This window comes from Patagioenas fasciata, chromosome 5 (assembly GCF_037038585.1).
Source record: "Patagioenas fasciata isolate bPatFas1 chromosome 5, bPatFas1.hap1, whole genome shotgun sequence".
NCBI classification, from domain to species: domain Eukaryota; kingdom Metazoa; phylum Chordata; class Aves; order Columbiformes; family Columbidae; genus Patagioenas; species Patagioenas fasciata.
Window position 1 is genome coordinate 18,098,812 of NC_092524.1, and position 19,325 is coordinate 18,118,136.

The following is a 19,325-nucleotide window of genomic DNA, read 5'->3' on the forward strand; positions in this document are numbered from 1 at the left end:
AGGCCACCCAATCAGGATTAAGAGACAGATGAAATATTTTGCAGGCAGCTGAGAGAAGTCTTCCAATCGCTAGTCCTTGTTCTTTTGGGGGACTTCAAGCTACCAGATGTCTGCTGGAAATACAACACAGCAGAGAGGAAGCCATCTAGGAGGTTCCTGGAGTACATGGAAGACAAGGTCCTGACACAGCTGGCTAGCAAGCCTACTAGGGAAGACACCCCACTGAATCTGTTCTTTGTAACTAGAGAAGGACTCATGGGAAACGTGTTGGAGGTCGCCTTGGGCATAGTGGCCATAAAATAATTGAGGTCTCTGTTCTTCGAGAAGTTAGAAGGGTGGTTAGCAGAACTGCTACTTTGGACTTCTGAAGGGCAGACTTTGATCTGTTTAGGAGGCTGGTTGGCAAAGTCCCTTGGGAAGCTGACATGAAGGGCAAAGGAGTCCAGGAAGGCTGGTCTCTCCTCAAGATGGTAATCCTAGAGACGCAGGAGCAGGCTGACCCTGTGTGCTGGAAGGCAAGCCGGTGGGAAAGAAGACTGTCCTGGCTGAATAGAGAGCTGTGGCTGGAACTTAGGAATAAAAAGAGAATTTACAGCCTTTGGAAGGAGGCGCAGGCTACTCAAGAGGAATACAAAAATGTCGTGAAGTTAAGTGGGGAGGAAATCAGAAGGGCCAAAGCCCAACTAGAGCTCAGCCTAGCTATTGCTGTAAAAGGCAACAAAAATGTTTCTATAAATATATCAACTACAAAAAGAGGGCTAAGGAGAATTTTGACAAAAGATGAGGGAAAGGCTGAGGTACTAAATGCCATATTTGCCTCAATCTTTAATAGTCAGATCAGTGGTGTTCTAGGTATCCAGCCCCCTGAGTCAGAAGACAGGGATGGGAAGAAGAATGATGCCCCAATAATCCAAGGGGAAATGGTTAATGACGTGCTACACCACTTGGACACCCACAAGTCTGTGCGGCCAGATAGGATACATCCAAGGGTGCTGAGAGAGCTGGCGGAAGTGATCACTAAGCCACTTTCCATTACCTATCAGTGATCATGGCTAACTGGGGAGTTCTCAGTTGACTGGAACTTGACTAACATGATGCCCATCTACAAGAAGGACCAGAAGGAGGATCCAGCGAACTACACACCTGTCAGTCTAACCTCAGTGTCAGGCAAGGTCATGGAGCAGATGATCTAGAGTAACATCACATGGCACATACTAGAGAACCATATGATCAGGCCCAGTCAACATGAGTTTATGAAAGGCAGGTCCTGCTTGACCAGTCTGATCTCCTTCTATGACAAGGCGACCCATCTAGTAGATAAGCGAAAAGCTGTGAATGTTGTGTACCTAGACTTCAGTAAAGTCTTCGACACCATATCCCACAGCATTCTCCTGGAAAAGCTGGCAGCTCATGGCCTGAATGGATGTACTCTGTGATTGATAAAGAACTGGCTGGGTGGCCAGGCCAAAAGAGTTGTGGTGAACAGAGACATATCCAGTTGGTGGTCGGTCATGAGTGGTGTTCCCCAGGGCTTAGTATTCGGGCCAGTTCTGTTTAATTTCCTTATCAATGATCTGGACAAGGGGATTGAATGCACCCTCAGGAAGCTTGCAGATGACGCCAAATTAAGTGGAAGTGTTTATCTCCTGGAGGGTAGGAAGGCCATACAGAGCGATCTGGATGGTTGGGCCGAGGCCAATTGTATGAGATTTAACAAAGCCAAGTGTTGGGTCCTGCGCTTGGGTCACAACAACCCCAGGCAGCACTACAGGCTCATGGAAGAGTGGCTGGAAAGCTGCCTGGCAGAAAAGGATCTGTATCAGAAATGGTGTGGCCAGCAGGACTACAGGAGTGATCGTGCCACTGTACTTGGTGCTGGTGAGGCCTCACCCTAAACACTGTGTTCAGTTTTGGGATCCCCATCATAAGAAAGACATTGAGATACTAGAGAGAGTGCAGAGGAGTGTGACAAAGCTGATGAGGGGCCTGGAGCACAAATCTTATGAGTGGTTGAGGGAACTGGGGCTGTTTAGCCTTGAGAAAAGGAGGCTGAGGGGAGACATTATTGCCGTGTGCAACTACCTGAAAGGAGGTTGTATCATGGAGGGTGTTGGTCTCTTCTCCCAAGTTGCAAGTGATAGGACAAGAGGAAATGACCTCAAGTTGCACCAAGGGAGGTTTAGATTGGATATTACGAAAAAATTCTTCATGGAAAGGGTTGTCAGGCATTGGAACAGGCTACCCTGGGAAGTGGAGTCACCATCCCTGGAGGTGTTTAAAAGGTGTATAGATGAGGTTCTTAGCAACACGGGTTAGTACTAGAGTCAGGTTATGGTTGGATTTGATGATCCTGAGTATCTCTTCCAGCTGAAATTTATTCTATCCTATCCTATCCTATCCTATCCTATCCTATCCTATCCTATCCTATCCTATCCTATCCTATTCGAGAAGCTCTCCAGGTTTTGGAGAGTATGCATGCAGGAATCCAAGGGAATATACCTATTACTTGAAAAAAATCAGCAAAACTGAAAATGTGTTGTCTACTGGGTCAATTTGCATTTTGAGATGTGGTTTCTCTAAGATCTGGGAATGCACCATTACCATACTTTAAGCAAGTGTGCCCTAAAGACATACAAAAATGTCTCTCATAAGCTATTTGTCTAGGTTTATTATGAAATTAGTGGTCAGGAAATAGAAGCTCTATAAGATTTGCCCTATTCTAGAGGTGCTTATTAAAACAAATACTATTAATGGCTTACTTCAGACTGCTTGCTTTCTGCCTTCAGTGATTACCAAGGAACTGTAAACGTGGAGAAGAGGTATTTACCTGGGTGAGATGAATCTCACATTTCATGCCTCTCTCTTTCCTCCCTATGTTTATCCTTTAGACAGTTCTTCAGGCCAAAGGCTGCATTTTGCTTATCAAAGTATATCCGTACTGCTGTGCATACAGCTTTTGAACCAGCTAGCTGGAGTCCTATTACCAATACACCTGCAATTATATGTGATATTTGGATGTTTCAGTCCTATCATCACTCAATGAATGGTGCGAGTGGTGAAAAATTACCTTCGGCATCTTCAGTACATAGTTTCTCTTCAGGATCACTGAAGATAAAGAGAAAAGGAAATTTGTTTTATTGACTTGAGTCTTTATGTGGGATAGCAACCTCTGCAGCGGTATCTACTTTTACACAAAAGCCTGCTCCTGGAGGATTTAATGATAATTGCCACTGCCTATGAATATAAACCAAACATCACCTAGCTTGTCATTTCCCATCCTGTTCTATTTCTCTTACCATCAACTGACCTACCATGAAGTGCAGTTGGGGAGGGAGACGCACTCCCTGCTCTTCTCATCAAAATATGGCTTGTCAGGAGTACACTCTGGGTAACAGCCTGGAAAGTTGAAGTAAACAAAGCATTCTTAGTCTGTTTTACATGGATCCATGGACAAAACATAAATACTTCTATCAGATGGAGCTTTGATCCCAAAATGAATGTGATCCCAGTATGAATTTTCTTTATACCACCAATTATTTTTCCACATCCTCTTTTTCCCTCTCTCCCAAAAGTTTCAATTGACTCTGTTCATCAACAGATAATTATTCTTTGCAAGTTTAGATTGAATGACCTTTTTTGCCCCAGATTTAAGGACAACAGGCAAGTTATGCTATGAATGGCACCATCACACAGGTGAGGTATAGTCAAGGCGTTTCTGGGGCAAATGAGGCAGACTTTCAGCAACCTTGATACTTAAGACATTTAAGACCTGACTGATAGCTTCATCTCCCATAAACTGCACCAAAGTCAACCAAGAATTACCTTCTAAACTGTATAACAAGTTCCCACATTTCCCTTGTGGATTCCTGCAGGTCTTTAAACAAGGGGCTCCACAGGGTTTATAGAACCACTCATGCTTGTCAGGTGGATTGTAATAATCACAGAACACAGCTGGAACAGAAGAATAAAAAACCTCCAAGTCTCAGACACCAGACAGGAGTTATTTTCTGAATCTTGTAAACAAGATTGTGCTAAGTCACATATGCACAGTGATGTCAGAATTCTGCCCTGCTTTTCTGTTTGCATTTTTAGTGCAACACTTACGGCAAATGGCAGGTGTTCTCCAGTCGATACAGACACCAGCTCTGCTACAGCTTCTTGAATAAGCAGCAACTGAGGTACAAAAGCACTCACAGTCTCCCACACTGTCACAGCCACAGAAGTCAGAAATACAAGATTCATAATATGGTATTGGGTTCACCTATCAAAATACCAACAGATTTGTTACCACAGCTGTACTGATGCACTGTATTTTGATGAGACAATGAGCTCTGAATTTCTCCCATCCACTGGTAGTTTCTTTGGCAGAACCAGGCTAAGTCTGTGACAGACTGTTACTGTCATAGAGGAGCTATGATATTTTGCAACAGGTAGTTTTCTATTTTCACCTGCCTGGTAGAACTGGATTCTAAATCTTCTCATCCTTTTGTGTGTAGTACTGGCATTTACACTAAAAATGTCTTTCCAGCGTAAATTCTGCAGGACTGAACTGCCTTGCTTTGGGTTAGCACAACCATACAGTGTGTGCAGTTTTTGAGAGATAATACTTGAGTATAAAAGGAAATCCTATAATATTTTCACTGAACTTCATGTCTTTAGTTTTAGCCTGTGCCAGCCTGAGCTAACCAAGAAAATTAAGCCAAGTTTGCTTTTAAAATGGCTTATTAAACTGCACTAAAGTTTTGTATAGACATTCTCATTAACAATTAGTAGGCTTGTTTCCGTTTAGACTAATTAATGTCTAAAATAAACCAAATAATTAATCTCTTTAGGTAATTTGAATAAACTTTCCCAAGGATGTCCATATAAACAGTCCTGTGTTAATTTATCTCTAGATTTTACAAACTGATACCTAACTTTCTTTCTTCTGGTGGCCAACTATTATCCTCTTTGTCTTCAGTTGCTCAAAACAAGCACTGCTGTTTCCTCAGTACTGTGCAACAGGATTCAACTGGCACAGCAGTAAACTGAGGTTTTGAGACAGGTAGCCCTTTTACTTGAGGATGCTGTATAATAGCCTTTAGTAGTAACTACTTGTGTTCAAATGTACTGCATAATAGCAATGAACACCTAGTGTGAAACTACTGAGGATGAGAGAACAGGATTACCTTACTGTGACAAGCTTCAAAGACATTACTTTTAATGATGCTGCAGTGCTTCTGTCCCAGGACAGACTTAAAAGGCTGATCAGCACACAGGTCTGTCATGTTTATGTTTGAGCAGGTGCTTGTTATTTTCCAACTGTTTCCAAACTCCTGAATGCTCATCTCCACAGACTGCCCTCTGGTTGTGAAGTCGTTTTTTGAACGGCCATCGAAGTCCCCACAAAGGCCACAGACTTTTCCCTGGGAAATTTGCATAGGTACAGTAAATGGTTTGTTTCTTTTGAGTCCAGCCCAGTCTTTGACAGAAATGAACTATAGAACAGCCCAAAATTAAACAGCTGCAAATTTCTAAACTGTCATCGAAGTATAGCATTAAAAAAGCTGGAATTGAAGTGACGATTATCACTCTGTTAGCCCTCCAATACAGTAAAGTGTCTGGCTTTACTTCTAGCTCCAAATATTCTGAAGTGTTTCATCCTTAATGAACAATGAAACAGAATACAAGACATGGCCTGCTTGCTCCTTCTTGTCCACTGAACCAACCACTTTTCCAAGCCCAACTTTTCAAACTGAGGCTCCAGTTCTGGATCTATAACTTTGAGTTTGAAGTGATAACTCTCTGTCCATCCCATACTGACCTGGAAAGATGGTGCCACATGAACAACAACAGTGGTCTTTTGGTCCCACATGAAGTTCATCCCTTGATTTGTTTCAATCACAATATAACCTCCTCTGAGATCCACTTTGTAGTTCTTCTCAGCTCCTGGATCAGTGGCTATCTCCTGAATTCTTCCTTCCAAGAGCCTGATTTCACTGCTCTACAAGGAACAGATACATTGCACAGAAGGAAATTGAGCAGAAAACTTAGTGTAACAGGACTGGTATTTTACCTCTTCTTCTCATTTTTCTGTACTCTTCACGCTACATCTTAATCTATTGTCAGACATGTGAGCCACAGAAAAGATCCACCAAGTTTAATGGGAAATGCCTGCTCTTGCATGACAAACCTTACTTCACGGTCACAGACATTGTCCTCAATCTAGATGGAATCTATTCTGCTGGCACAGTAGCTCCTGAGTGCGTGGGCAATTCGGCATGCTAGAACATCCCTTGTCATGTTCTTTTGTTTCACCATCCTCTGACCTCCCACTATGGGAGAAATCTCTTTTGTGTATGGTTTGGGGAAATTCTAAGTCTAAGCTGGAGAGAAGAAACACTTCCCTCTCTAGTTGCATCTGCCTTGTGCTCAAATCATGATACAGAAACATTCTCCTTTAAAAACTTTATCATTACTCCTATACCACCAAGTCGCAGATGCAAACACACACACGCGTGCACACATAGAGTGTTGTTGACTCCCCCTATCTATGCCATCACCTGCAGAAGTGTCCAGACCTGTTAACACCAAATACCTAAACCTTTTCCAGCTTGTCTGCCTCTGTTTTCAGGCTCTTTGAATTCCATAGGTACTTTCTAGCACCAAGTGAGTTGGAATGTAAGGGAATACCACACTAACTGCTACAAAACCGAGACTGCAGCTCCTAAGTTATAACCAGTTCTAGACAAACCTCAAAAATCAGTGTGATCTTTAGGGAGCAGATGGAGAGTGACTTCCCACAGGCGTTGTTCTGAATTACAATTCGGAAGGTGCCAGCATCCATGTTATTTGGGCAAAAATCCTTAGAAAAATAGATAATGTTGTATTAGATCTTTTCAGACAACTATACTAGTCTCAAACAATTTAAGGGCTCTAAATGAATGACAATTCAATCTGACTTCTGCTATATTGTCCCTTTTTTATTCATCAAAACTCTATCAATTTTAGAAGAATCTGGTGGCAGCTGACCTGTTGGCAGGTTCATACTTTATGAGGAATTTCAAAGAGAAAAGCTATGGAAAAAGCTGATTTTTTCATAGCACCAGTCCTACACAGTCAAAAAGGTAAAATGATTTTTTCTTAAAATCAGCAGAACCGATTGAAATTTAAGGATAACAAAATATCTCACTGAGTACTGTCTTATCCCATGCAATTATGCATACTAACCTCTGCATCCTCTGTCACAACAATAATATTGTCAGTCTTGGCTGGCTGAGAGAAACACTTAGCTTTTCAACACACCAATTCCTTTGCCTTGCAGATGCTGCAATTAAATTAGGAAAGGGCTGTTCCACCCCGGAGTTAACCGTTTAGGATCACACAGTGCCCTCTTGTGTCACTTCTGAGGTTTAATCGGTTTGTTTTCTCCGGAGGATCTCAATATCTTCTCTAGATACAAGAGGAGGGGAATAGGCTATGCTCATCAATGTTAAATATTTTGCATGGGATAGCCCTTTAACTACTCAGAATGAACCCTACTAAGAATGAAGCTGTGAAAAGCACATGGATAGGAAAGTGAAAAAAAAAATTGTATACCTGAGCTAGGATATAGTCACAATCTCCCAGGAAATCAAACTTCTCCCCATCAAAGGTCATGTAATGTCCATTTCCATACACAGTGCAGGTTCCCTTGCAGGGGTTGTCTGTGCAATTCCACTGCCTTTTGTTACAGGTGCTGGGAGGAAAAATGCAAAGAATCAGAGTCTTTGCACAAAGCATGTTTTTTTCCTTAACACCGAACAGAGGCAGAGTGATTCAAAGATTTGTTTTTTGCAATACTGCAAGGAAGACCATCATCTCTCATTCTTCCAGGCTTACCTTCTCAGCTGTTCTAAGGCCATGTTATGAGATGGCTTATTAATCAGGAAGTTCATGTTTACTACCAAGGCACATTAGAACTTTGTCTATTTTTGTTCTATTTTTTCCTTCAAACATGTTTAAAATCATTAAGTAGGAGACAGTGGGGATTTAAGAGGTAAATTCAAGGTGAAAACCTGAGTATTTCAACCATTTCTGAGTATTAACCTGTGAGGTATCATGTGGACAGTTCTGTTTCTGACTACAGTGGTATCAACCAACATTATCCTTGTCTTCCCCTGACAAACTTTACCTCCAATTCCTGGGGACCACAGACAGAGAATTTTAGTTGTTATATCCTTGACATAGACACTGCAATTTTTTTCCTATGTGTGCCCTGTTCTCATAAGAATACAAAGCCCTCACTGCAATAAAACCTCTTAATGGCCTCTGTTATATAAACAACTGCTTATCAGAGTTTGGTTTCACATGTTAAACTTGGTTGCCTGTGATCAGACCAAAGTGTTTCTGGCTCTTGTTTTCTGTGTATCTTCTTGGCAGGACTACACAGTCTCATCTTCACTAAATAATGAGTAAGGATTAAAAGCATTTTTCCTCCCATAATCAGTAATAAGAGTGAAGTTTATGGTAGAGCTATGCCAGCAATTGGAGTGACTAGAGCATTCATTTATTTTATTTGAGAGCTGCGCACCCAGAAACACTGCAAGTCACTGGAAGATTGTTGCAATTCCTCCCTCCTCTAAATTCAATCATTTTCTGGGGTTCAGCTGTGACCAACTGACACAGACTCAATTCCTCCTTGTGGAATGACCAGCCATAGACCAACCTGCATGAGGCTGGCACTTCCAAACTTTTCTGCAGTTTGCAGAAAAGGGTGGAGATTGGCAAAAGATCTTGGTACTTGTTCTTTCCAAGTGCAGGCTCATGTAGCATGTTGCAAAGAGGAAATGTTTCTCCTTTTATCTTTACTAGAAGCCTGATGGCTCTAACAATGAAGAGGAAGGCTTCAAAATACATCATGCCCCACAGATGACTATACACTGACAATTATAACAGCCTTTGTTATAAAACAAGGCTCCTGGAATAACATACCATGTGTTGCAGTCCACTTTGATTGTTTCCCCAGGTTTATAAAAGTGGCCTCCGTGGACACATGGGCATTGGTCTTTGGGGATACATCCTCCACTGCCATCCAATACGAGCCCATCAGGACACATGCAGCCAGAAACACATTCTGTGACATACTGCATGTATAAAGATACAACACAAGGCAACTAGTTAATGCATAGGAAGTACAGGGAACCAGAAGAGGCTGGCTCTGGATGCCCAACTTAGGCATTTTTTTAACGTTCCATAACTGTAAGTTAGTGATAATCAAGCTATAAGCATCACAGCTATGTGGGTAGCTATAGCTGCTGTTTTATCAGCAGTTGGTCTGTGAACAGTGTAACATGATACCATCAGCATTTGTTAAGAGCAATCATACATGCACAGTCATGTTTTCCCATGCTCCTGCTAGTCCTTACACAGTGCATGTCCTGTGTCTTGCAACTTTTCTGACACTCTGATCCAATTGCACCAGGACCTGCAGAGCTGCAATTGAAGTAATACATAGGAGCTGGGCAATCTATAGGAGAACAAAAACATTTTAGGAAGGTAATTTAGTGAAAGCAATAAGGATGCCATCAGCAATTGTAAAACAGAACAAAGTATTTCAGAGGGCAGCTTTTACAGTTTCTATTAGATTTTGCTTCTACCCACCAACATTGGGTTAGAAGAAGACAGATAACTTCACATTTCAGGAAGAAGGCAAAAATATGCAGAATACTAAAATGTTACAGAAAGGAAAGATAACACAGAAAAACTTTATAAATACTAGCTGACACCATAATCCCATAATTTAACAAAATCTCACCTTTTACCAGGACAGTTTCTCCAATGCAGTCTAATCTTCCTTGAATGCATTTGCTAAAGAGATTCCACAAAATGAAACACATCAGCTCTTTGCACATTTCTCTCTCACTAGAGAGAAAGGCACTGTAAAGCTTCACTAGTCACACAAATAAAAAATTCCTATCAAAATGAATATTTGGTACAGCTATCAGGTCCACAGACATTAATTACCATCTCCAGAAAGAAGATTAAGACACACAGCTCTTAAATACTCTTCCTTCGTCTGCCACTGGTTTACTGGGTGTTTTCCCTAAATCATTTTTTTCCTAAACATCTATTTTCTACTCTGTGAGATGATATTAACAGTTTCTTAAATAAGAGACCTCTCAAATTACTAAATGAATCTATGTTTGCAAAATAATCTAGCCTCCTCAGAAAAACATATGGGATTTGGAACAGAGAGAGAATATTTAGACAACTAAAGATACAAATAACTTGTTTGAATAAAACAGCCTTCTCCTGGTATTTGTTTGCATTACTACCCTGAACTGGTTGAAAACAAGAAAGTGGCAATTGTTTTTCACTTCAGATGTGAATTAATTATTTTGGGTTTTGTCTTTTCCCAAAAACTTCTCTTTTTTTTTTTTTTTTTTCTCTCTCTCTCTCAAGAAACTCAGTTTAAAAACTGGGGTTTTGTTTCATCTTGTTTTGTTTTCCTGGTCCATCTTTAAAAATTCATTCATTTATTTATTTATTTATAAACAGTCTGCAGCATGGTGTGCTGCAGGGTGTTTTTTACTTTGCTTTTTCATTTCAAATCCAAGAATTCCTTCTGAAGTCCTCTGTCTTCTAGAAAACTTGCTCCCACTTGTTTTCAGGTTTTTGTTCGCTAGCAGCAATATGGGATGTTACTCTTTGCTGTGGCTGTGCATCCTGCCAGGGGAATATTTCTTTTGTTATAACCTAAAATAAATTTGTCATTATTCCTTATGGTAAAATGACACCATTTAGAGATTAGAGCAGAGACTTCCCCAGCAAGCCCTTATGCCCCTCAAGTATGCAGTGTTTGCATCATCAGAGTAGCTTACCACATCAGTTTGTCCTCTTGGAAGGAGTTGCCAGGCTGAACAATCTTGCCTTTGTAGTAGCAGGGACAGTCATTTGGAGTTACACATTCCTCCTCATCGCTGAGGTAGGTCCCTTCAGGGCAACCACAGCCCTCCATAGGAGCGATCTGAACTTCACACAGTGGATCAGGTTCATCCAGCGAGCGGCAAGACTGGTTACAGTATTTCACACTATAGTTATAAACCATGGTCTCAGGACACTCCTCAGAGGGATCTTTGCAAGAGAAATAAAATGGATGTATGGCCTTCTCTGTGCAATCATCACTCGTGCTGTTAATGCAGCTTTCCACACTCTGGAATCCATAAATGCACTTTTTTCAAACTAGAAGACCTTATCTCTCAGTGCTCTGGGGGAAATGTACTCATGTAGCACTTATGTAGTACTCATGATGTGACACTGATTAGTGAAATACTCAGCAGGGTGTATCTTAACTGAATACAGGAATCAGTATAATTTTGAAATTTGTACAATTTACATTTCTATCTTATGCCAAGGACTGAAACCAATAACTTCTGACTTGCCTTTGCAGTTAAAAATTAATTTTCTGTCCTTTACTAATGATTTCCTTGGCTGGGAATAATTTCAAAAATGAGAATATTTGCTAATTGGTAAGTTTTGATGTTTAATGGATAGTGCCAAGAAAATCTGCTAATCATTTGATGCTATCAAAGAAAGTATGTTTGAATTCTCATAGATGTCTTGATGAAAACTCTTGTTGTCACCCTCTGGGGAAAAAAAGAAACACCTTTGGGTGGACCAGATAAATACCAAAATCTAAAGAGCTCAGCTGACCCTGTAAGACAGTGAAAACCTGGTTAATTTTCAGAGCCTACTAAGAAACACCTTTAAAACTCTACCATAGAATCTGCAGTACTGATCCATAGGAGTGACATCAAATTTTGTCAGGAAATATCTCCCATATTAAGGCTGTGGTTTTCAAAAAAGCCTGACATCCAGATTCCTCTGAAATTCAATGAGAACTGGAAATCTAGTAATCTCAGACCTCTTTCTCAGTTCCTCAGATTTAACCCCACAGCTGTTTTTCAGATGCACTCAGGTGTACTAGGAAGTACGGGGAGCTGTTCATGGGTAGCTGTGCAAATCGACTTTGCAACAATGTTATTACTGTATCAGCAGTAGGTTCCATGCTTAAACAAAGCATAGCACATTTTCTTACATTAGTTAGTGTGCTAGGTTTTTGTACACATTCAAAACCAGGTCATATTCTCCTGTTTTTACAGGTGTACCATGAAGATGCAGCAACTGGTATTTGTAAATCAAATTAGGTTAAATAAAAAAGATATTATTAAAGATGTTGGACATGACTTTATATCAAATTTCTCTGAATGGGTGTCTCGGCTGTTAGCTATTAATTCAATAAAATACTGTGTTTACTCTCTCCCTTAATTTTTTCAGAGCAGAAAAAGATCAATTTCAGTAAAACAAGGTCTGGTAAGGAAAAAGTTGTTTGGTTTTACTACTCATGGTCACAGATTCGTAATCTCGGACTACATTCATCACAACTGGAAGCGTGATTGCAGAGAACATGAGCATACGTAAAATAGCTTCAAGCCAGCTTGCACAAGGAAGGCTAGAAAAACAGTACCATAACATAGTAGAGGCTACCAACCCCAATGATCTTCTGGGTAACCAGTAACTCAAGTAATGATTCATGCTTCCACTAAAGATTGTATCACATACATGCACTGTCAACAGTTAGAAAGTAGGCCTTAATTATTTCATGCGCTCTACTGAATGCAATGTAGACATCCTTTTGGGATATAACCTGCCTAGGATGCCACTTGCAGCCTGCCACAACTGGACACAGCTGCAGGAGCTGCAAGAACCTTTTCAAGCCCCCACAATGGGACAGACCACTGAGAGTGACTGTTCTGGCCCATTTATTCTTTCACTCATGAATAGTTCAACCTCCAATCTTATCACAGCCATGTTCTCAAAAGATCATTTCTTCCTAAACAGGGCCTAAAATGATTGTACTCATTAAGTCATTAACATTTTTTCCCAAGGTTACTGTACTGAGTCAATATTACCTACTGTGCCATGAGACCACAGATTTCACTGTAACCCATGCTGCAAAACAGTCTCACTTTGGCATGTTTTCAATAAACAAGGACTATGCAGTGGACATGAATTAATTTTGGCAAGCAGAAGGGTTTTTTTAGAATATATGCTTATGCTATTTTTCAAAGACCCACTAACTTGATGACTCAGCACACAATATACTGACAGCTACGAAGTGGGCTCTGAAGCTGTTTCCCTATATCCCTGCCCAAGGTATTTTAGGATGCATACCACAGATGCCCTGTCTCCAGCCCTTCAGGGACACGCCTGCTGCAGCACAGTCTCTGAAGTAAGTAGAGAGAACACTACACAGTGCAACTTCACTCTTCTCAGCATTACAGGTGTCATACATACATTTCTATGGGACAGAAACAGACACAGATATTATTATGACCAGCTCACGGAAGAAACAGGGAAATAGATATCACATAAAAAATAGTCAACCAATATATTTTTGAAAAACTATTATTACCAGTGAAACTTGATTTGTAGTATCTCTAAGAGAAAATGTATGTTAATAAAATACTATGCAAACCTAAGGAACAGGAAATCAATTACAGTCATGGTTTAGAGGTAGACTTGGCAGTGTTATGTTAATGGTTGGACTTGATGATGTTAAAGGTCTTTTCCAGCCAAAATGATTCTGTGATTCTATGTATATGCAAGGACGATATGTCTAACACTGATGAACAGACGAATTATAAGAATTATAAGGGCACCTATAGTTCATTAAAGCACTAAGAAATGTCTATACCAGCCTCCCATGAGGATGTGCAATCTCAGATATGTCAAAACGTATCATCTGAAAATACACAGAACTGAAATTATTGCACAGTGATGACTGGCACTTGTGTATCTATCTATTGTGTAGGTAAGATACACCCAATTAAATGACAGGTGCGTAACAGAAGATGCTTTAATAGGGAATCATATGCAATGACATCTAAAGAACTAGCTAGGTAAGTATAAAGGGGATTTAGACCTCAAGTTCTTTTAATTGGGTGGCTTGACAGAAGAACTCAGATACAACCATTCATTCAAGACAAATAGGATCATACTGCATAGATGGTGACTTATCCTGTCATTACTGATGTCATGGAAAATGCTTCCATGAATTGTGCTTTAAAATCTGATGAGATCAGCATGAGTAACAGACATATCCATAAGAAACTGGTTATTACTTTTCCTTAATTGAAATTTGCTGATGCCTGTTTTACTTATAGTTAACATGAATTCTCAAGCAGACATATTTTCTGAGAGAAACTTGGAAGAGGTAAAAGATAAGCCATATTTTTAAAGGTACCTGAAGACAAAATTTCAGGTTCAGGTATTCTCAGTATGTTGAATCACACACACATCCTATATGATTTTTGTATATTTTTGCAGAAACTTCCTTACTATTCACATTAATGCAGCATCTCTCTCTAGCTCAGCCAACTTCCTCAACAGCATTATAGATCTGTACACCAAGAATACATATGGGAAGGTTCTTGCATTCTAACTACAAGGAGATTAACATGATTCCACAGCAATAAATGGGATGTAGATGATGTAAGCATCAGATATATTCTCTCTCTAGATGACAATTTCAAAAATAGTCAGAGGGAGTCCATGGGGCTGAAAAAACTCCCAGTTCTATTCCACACAGAAACATTGATTTGGATATTCAAAGAGAGAACAGTCAATGATGGCAGTCACCGAATATTTTTAGGGCTGCAGCCAAAAAGAACCATTGTCTCTTGCGTAAACACTCATTTTGTTGTTTTTCCCACTGACATCAGTGAGCTTCTTTGCAAACAAGCATTAGTGTAACCTATTTCACTCCCCTAGGCCAGACTACCTTCATGGCAGATCAGTCTCTGGACTAGATTAAACCACCCATTTAGACCAGTACCTTACCTTAATGTACACAGATGGGTCTACAACAGAATGGCAGACAGCAAACACACTGCTTGTACTAGACAGAAGAGCACACCAGTGCTGGGCAAATTTTTCTGAAGCGGGAAAAAAATATCATTGTCCATAGTCACTTAAAACACGTTACTACCTGAATCAATATTCTTATCAGGTATCACACAAAACTGAAATGCCCTGAAGTGTTCAGATACTGGTGGAAGGAAATATGGGGTATTAACATATCAAGATGATAAATATAGTTGGATGGGTGACCAATCATTTCCGTAAAAGAAAAGTTTCACCTTCCAAGTACTAACTTTATTACTGTGGCTGGATTTGCAGAACATCTGCAAAAACTACCCATTCTCCTTGTTTTCCATCAAACTTTCCTAATTCTTTACAGTCAGGCTATTCTTTATAGTCCAGCAATAACATCAAGCATGTAATAATCTGTGAACTGTGTGAGTATGTGCTGCAGCTTTAATTACATGTTGCAATACCTCAAAGAGTACAGTCTGAATCCCACAAATATATCCAAACCCAGTCAAAGTGAGAAACCAGACAGGGCATCTAACACAGTACAATGCTTACTGAAGTCAAGACTGTTTATATCTTATTCATTTTGACTTCAGCACAGCTGTACCAGCCTAGATTGGATTAAGATCTTGCCCAAACATTAACAACTGAGTATACTCTGCCTTAGACCTAAATTGCTCTCATTGATGCTGTGTGTGCTTTTCAAGTCATCAATGAAGAACTGGCTCTCGCTCTACCAGTGCAGTCTTTTTTTCACAAGCAAAGGTGTTACCTTAAAGACCTGCAAAACCTAATGTGTTGTCTCTAGTAATAGCCTCAAAGTCTGTGGATTTTGATGTTTATGAAATTTCTAAACCTTTTTTGGTTATTTGTCATATGAAAATTATTTAGCACTGATAATCCAGGGATGAAAAACCTGCTACCTTTATCCACACTGTTTGAACATGGATCTTCAAAGCTGTCCTCAACATCAAAACAGCTGGCTCTAGTTTTCCATGAGTTACCAAAAGCAGAAGCTGAATCTTCCACAGCTCCAGTGGCTGTTCTGAAGTCATCAGTTTGGATGTTATTGAAATTGCCACAAAGACCTTGTGTGGGTGGCAGGAAAAAAAAAAAAAAAAAAGAGCAAAATAAGAGAAGATATCACTACATGAGTAGAAAAGGGAATAGCTTCCAGGTGATCAATCTCAGCTCTATAATGGACTTTGCCTGAGAGAAGCCCATTTTCCATCAGAAACTTCCTGATGTTACCACAACTCAGGCAGGACCCTGTCTTTAGAGTATAATTATTATTTTTATACCTTACAGTAGCATTTAATGATAGCAGATTGGAGGCTGCTTAAATGCACATCAGCAAACACAACTTCAGTAAACACAACCTCCCCAAAGGCTTATAAGCAAAGGAAATTGCAAAAGCAAAACAAAACAGACCAGAGAGAAATGATGTAACCCCATTACACAGACAAGAAACAGAAGCACAAAAAGCTTAAATGATGTAAACAGAAGGCTGGTGGCAAAACCAAGGACATAGTCTGCATCTTGCAAGTCTCTGACCAGGGCCTGCTTTTAAAAATAGAGTCTAAAAGACCTGTACATACTAAATATCACAGAGATTATCTGATTTTCTTCAGCAAATTGAAGGGTTTACTGAACACTTTGTTTCAAGAGGGATAGAGATTTAACCGGGGGTTCTGACATACGAGACACAATATAAGATCAAATAATTTGTTCACTTAAAGTGATAGACAAGCAGCTATATCTCAGTTCAAGAGCAAACTGAAAGAGCGGGATGTGTCCTACCAGATGTGCGATTCTGATAAGAATGATCCACTGTTATGGAGAGCTGCATTACAGGTTTCATTTGCACTCGAATCCGTACTCCAGTTGAGCTCAAGATTTTGATGAAAAATGTAGAGGGTCTGAAGATGGTGATGCCATCTAAAGAACAAAAAAAAAAAAAAAAAAAAAAAAGCATGCACCTGCAGATCTTTATGAAACTGAATAAACAGGAGCTTCTATTTACCAGTGCATCCAGTGTAACACAGGAATTCCCAAGGAATCCCAGACCTAGTATCCACCTTAGTCAAAAGATCTAACAATGGGCACAATCATATTTTTTTCAGAGAAAGGATCAGGAATCCCTCTGTAACTAGATGTAGGCTAGTCTGAGAAGGATGTGAAGGAGGACATTTACCTTTACTTACTGGCAGCTTCACAATGAAGTTGTTCATGTAGATATTTCCACAGGAGCATATTTTTATAGTCTGTAGGGAAACAGAATAAAGAAAAAGCCCACAGTAGTGAATGCACTTGACATGAGACAACGGTAACCTCACAAGCTTCTTTAAGCATTAAGAAACAGTGTCTTCAAAACATGACCACTCGGTGTCTGGATGCCATACAGTAATGTAGACCAAATCTCTAGGCCATAAAAATGAAAAACCCCTTTGTCTGAGTGCTCACACATACCTAATCATATGTCTAAGAGGTTAGTTATCTTTTAGAGAACTTCATGTTAGATGTTAAATGTAAGTTTGGATCCACCTCATTGGAAATGTAGCATACCCAAAACGAAAGCTATCTGACTCAAACTCCCTCAGTAGCCAATGGAGGGAGACAGGATGCTCCAGAAGAACACTGTATACCTTAGGTAGGCTGACCTGTCCTTTGGAGATCCTCAGCTGAAGCAGTTAAATACCAGGTGAGCAGAATAAATCTGTATAACTTCAGTAGTGCATAAATACCAGCCCAAACTCAGCTTTCACTGAATTCAGTTTGAATCATGACATGATCTTCAGTAGGAGAAGCCTCTGGAAAATTCTGCTACTTCACTCATTGCACTATGAAAAGCCCCAGGACTCAGAACTGTTGTAAAAAGAAGGGGATCTTTTCTTGTAGAAATCTTCATCTTTCAAAAAGAAACAAGTGAAAAAGTTTGAAGTCATGAAAAAGAAAGGGAAAGCCAACAAGGATGATTTTTAGCCATTCATCTCTAAAGAAATGGCAAAACCAGAATTGAAAAGAACTGGAGAGGAAATAACTCTCATATAACAAAAACAATAAACGCATGCATCACACCATCTGCTGGTATTAATCTTACAGTCTCAGGACTGCAACAGATCAAAATGAGTCCACAGTGTTAAAGAAATTCCATCTTTGAACCTAAATAAGTGTGACGTATTATGTGTCACTAATTAAAGTAAGTTACTTACAGTTTTTCCTAGTGTGACTAGTACATTCTTTAAGCAAGTCATTGTCTTTGATGTCCCACATTGGATGATCTCTCCAATCACCACAAATGTGTCATCAGTATTCTGAAAAGATGTGACAAAGAGATGAGCAGACATCATTAGCATGTTACAGGAAGGGAGCTAGAAGGGAAAAATGGTGTCTCTGAAAGGCTAAAATGGAATAATGAAAGAACTGAGGCATTTAATCTCCAACTGCAAACTGTTTTATTACATTACTGAAATCAATACTGTTCACTGCCTTTACTCTGCACTCTGTTTCCTTGCTGTCAACCTCCGTGAATTGTGTATTTGCAGACAGTCCTGTGGAATTCAATCTTTTTGCAGGATTTTTTGCTTGTCCACTATCTTTTGACAGTCATACAAGAAGAAAACTTCAGTATAAATGCTTAAATCTACACTAGTACAGCCAATAAGAAAATTAACTCATTAAAAAAAAAAAAACAAACACCAAAAAACATATTGAAGCTGCAAAATTTTGATGCTGAGCATCAAGCAATTGACTTGCAATCCATTGCAAATAGGAAAATGTATGGCATTTAAGACTGAGCATGTTTTGAAATGCTTTGCTGGATTGGTGCCATTTAATGAAATTTCGTCATATAAAGCTCTAGCACAGCTTATGCCTCATGCTGTTCAAGAGATTTAGGATTAAAATGGGAGATTGCTCATACCTTAGCTAACACATAATGGCAGTTGCCATGAAAATTGAATCTCTTATTATCAAATGTTGTTATATGGAATCCTCCATCTATATTACAACTTCCAGAACAGGGCAGAGAGATACAGCTCCAGTGGCCTCCTTTGCAAGTACTGTACAAAACCCAAAAAAAGAGCAGTTATAATAAACACAACTCTAAAGGAGAAAATATGAGGTAACATCTATATCTGAACCTGCATAGATTGTACCCTCCTTGCCCTTTTAGCTCATTATTTACTGTTTATTAAATCCCTGTGGGAGGAAGATTTTATATTACGCCCTTGAAGTGCAAAAAGTTAACTGTACTGGGCTTTGAACTAGCTCCTTCAGAGATATACTGAGCTGGTCAAGTAAGAAATTGTTTTCAGGGTCTAAATTGTTTATTTGACTATTTAAAGAAAGAAATAACCTCTTCAAGTAGGACATTGCAACATATTATGCTACTGATGGAACTATTCAGCAAGGTCCTGATGCAGCATTTT

The 19,325-nt window shown here is 39.7% G+C and overlaps 1 protein-coding gene across 1 annotated transcript in view; it reads right to left on the reverse strand.

The window, feature by feature from the left end:
• LOC136102029 (mucin-5B) overlaps positions 1 to 19,325 on the reverse strand; it is a 46,583-nt gene that overhangs the window by 16,824 nt on the left and 10,434 nt on the right. The window contains exons 9-27 of the mRNA XM_065838782.2: positions 18,818 to 18,956; positions 18,108 to 18,209; positions 17,090 to 17,159; positions 16,696 to 16,833; positions 15,819 to 15,983; positions 14,863 to 14,957; positions 13,195 to 13,321; positions 10,842 to 11,094; positions 9,776 to 9,828; positions 9,387 to 9,487; positions 8,953 to 9,104; positions 7,579 to 7,717; positions 6,734 to 6,844; positions 5,804 to 5,983; positions 5,169 to 5,405; positions 4,105 to 4,261; positions 3,823 to 3,951; positions 3,312 to 3,396; positions 3,068 to 3,105 (exon numbers count right to left, since the gene is read on the reverse strand). Coding sequence (XP_065694854.1) covers positions 3,068 to 3,105; positions 3,312 to 3,396; positions 3,823 to 3,951; positions 4,105 to 4,261; positions 5,169 to 5,405; positions 5,804 to 5,983; positions 6,734 to 6,844; positions 7,579 to 7,717; positions 8,953 to 9,104; positions 9,387 to 9,487; positions 9,776 to 9,828; positions 10,842 to 11,094; positions 13,195 to 13,321; positions 14,863 to 14,957; positions 15,819 to 15,983; positions 16,696 to 16,833; positions 17,090 to 17,159; positions 18,108 to 18,209; positions 18,818 to 18,956 — 2,471 coding nt within the window. The remainder of the gene's footprint in view (positions 1 to 3,067; positions 3,106 to 3,311; positions 3,397 to 3,822; positions 3,952 to 4,104; positions 4,262 to 5,168; positions 5,406 to 5,803; positions 5,984 to 6,733; positions 6,845 to 7,578; positions 7,718 to 8,952; positions 9,105 to 9,386; positions 9,488 to 9,775; positions 9,829 to 10,841; positions 11,095 to 13,194; positions 13,322 to 14,862; positions 14,958 to 15,818; positions 15,984 to 16,695; positions 16,834 to 17,089; positions 17,160 to 18,107; positions 18,210 to 18,817; positions 18,957 to 19,325) is intronic.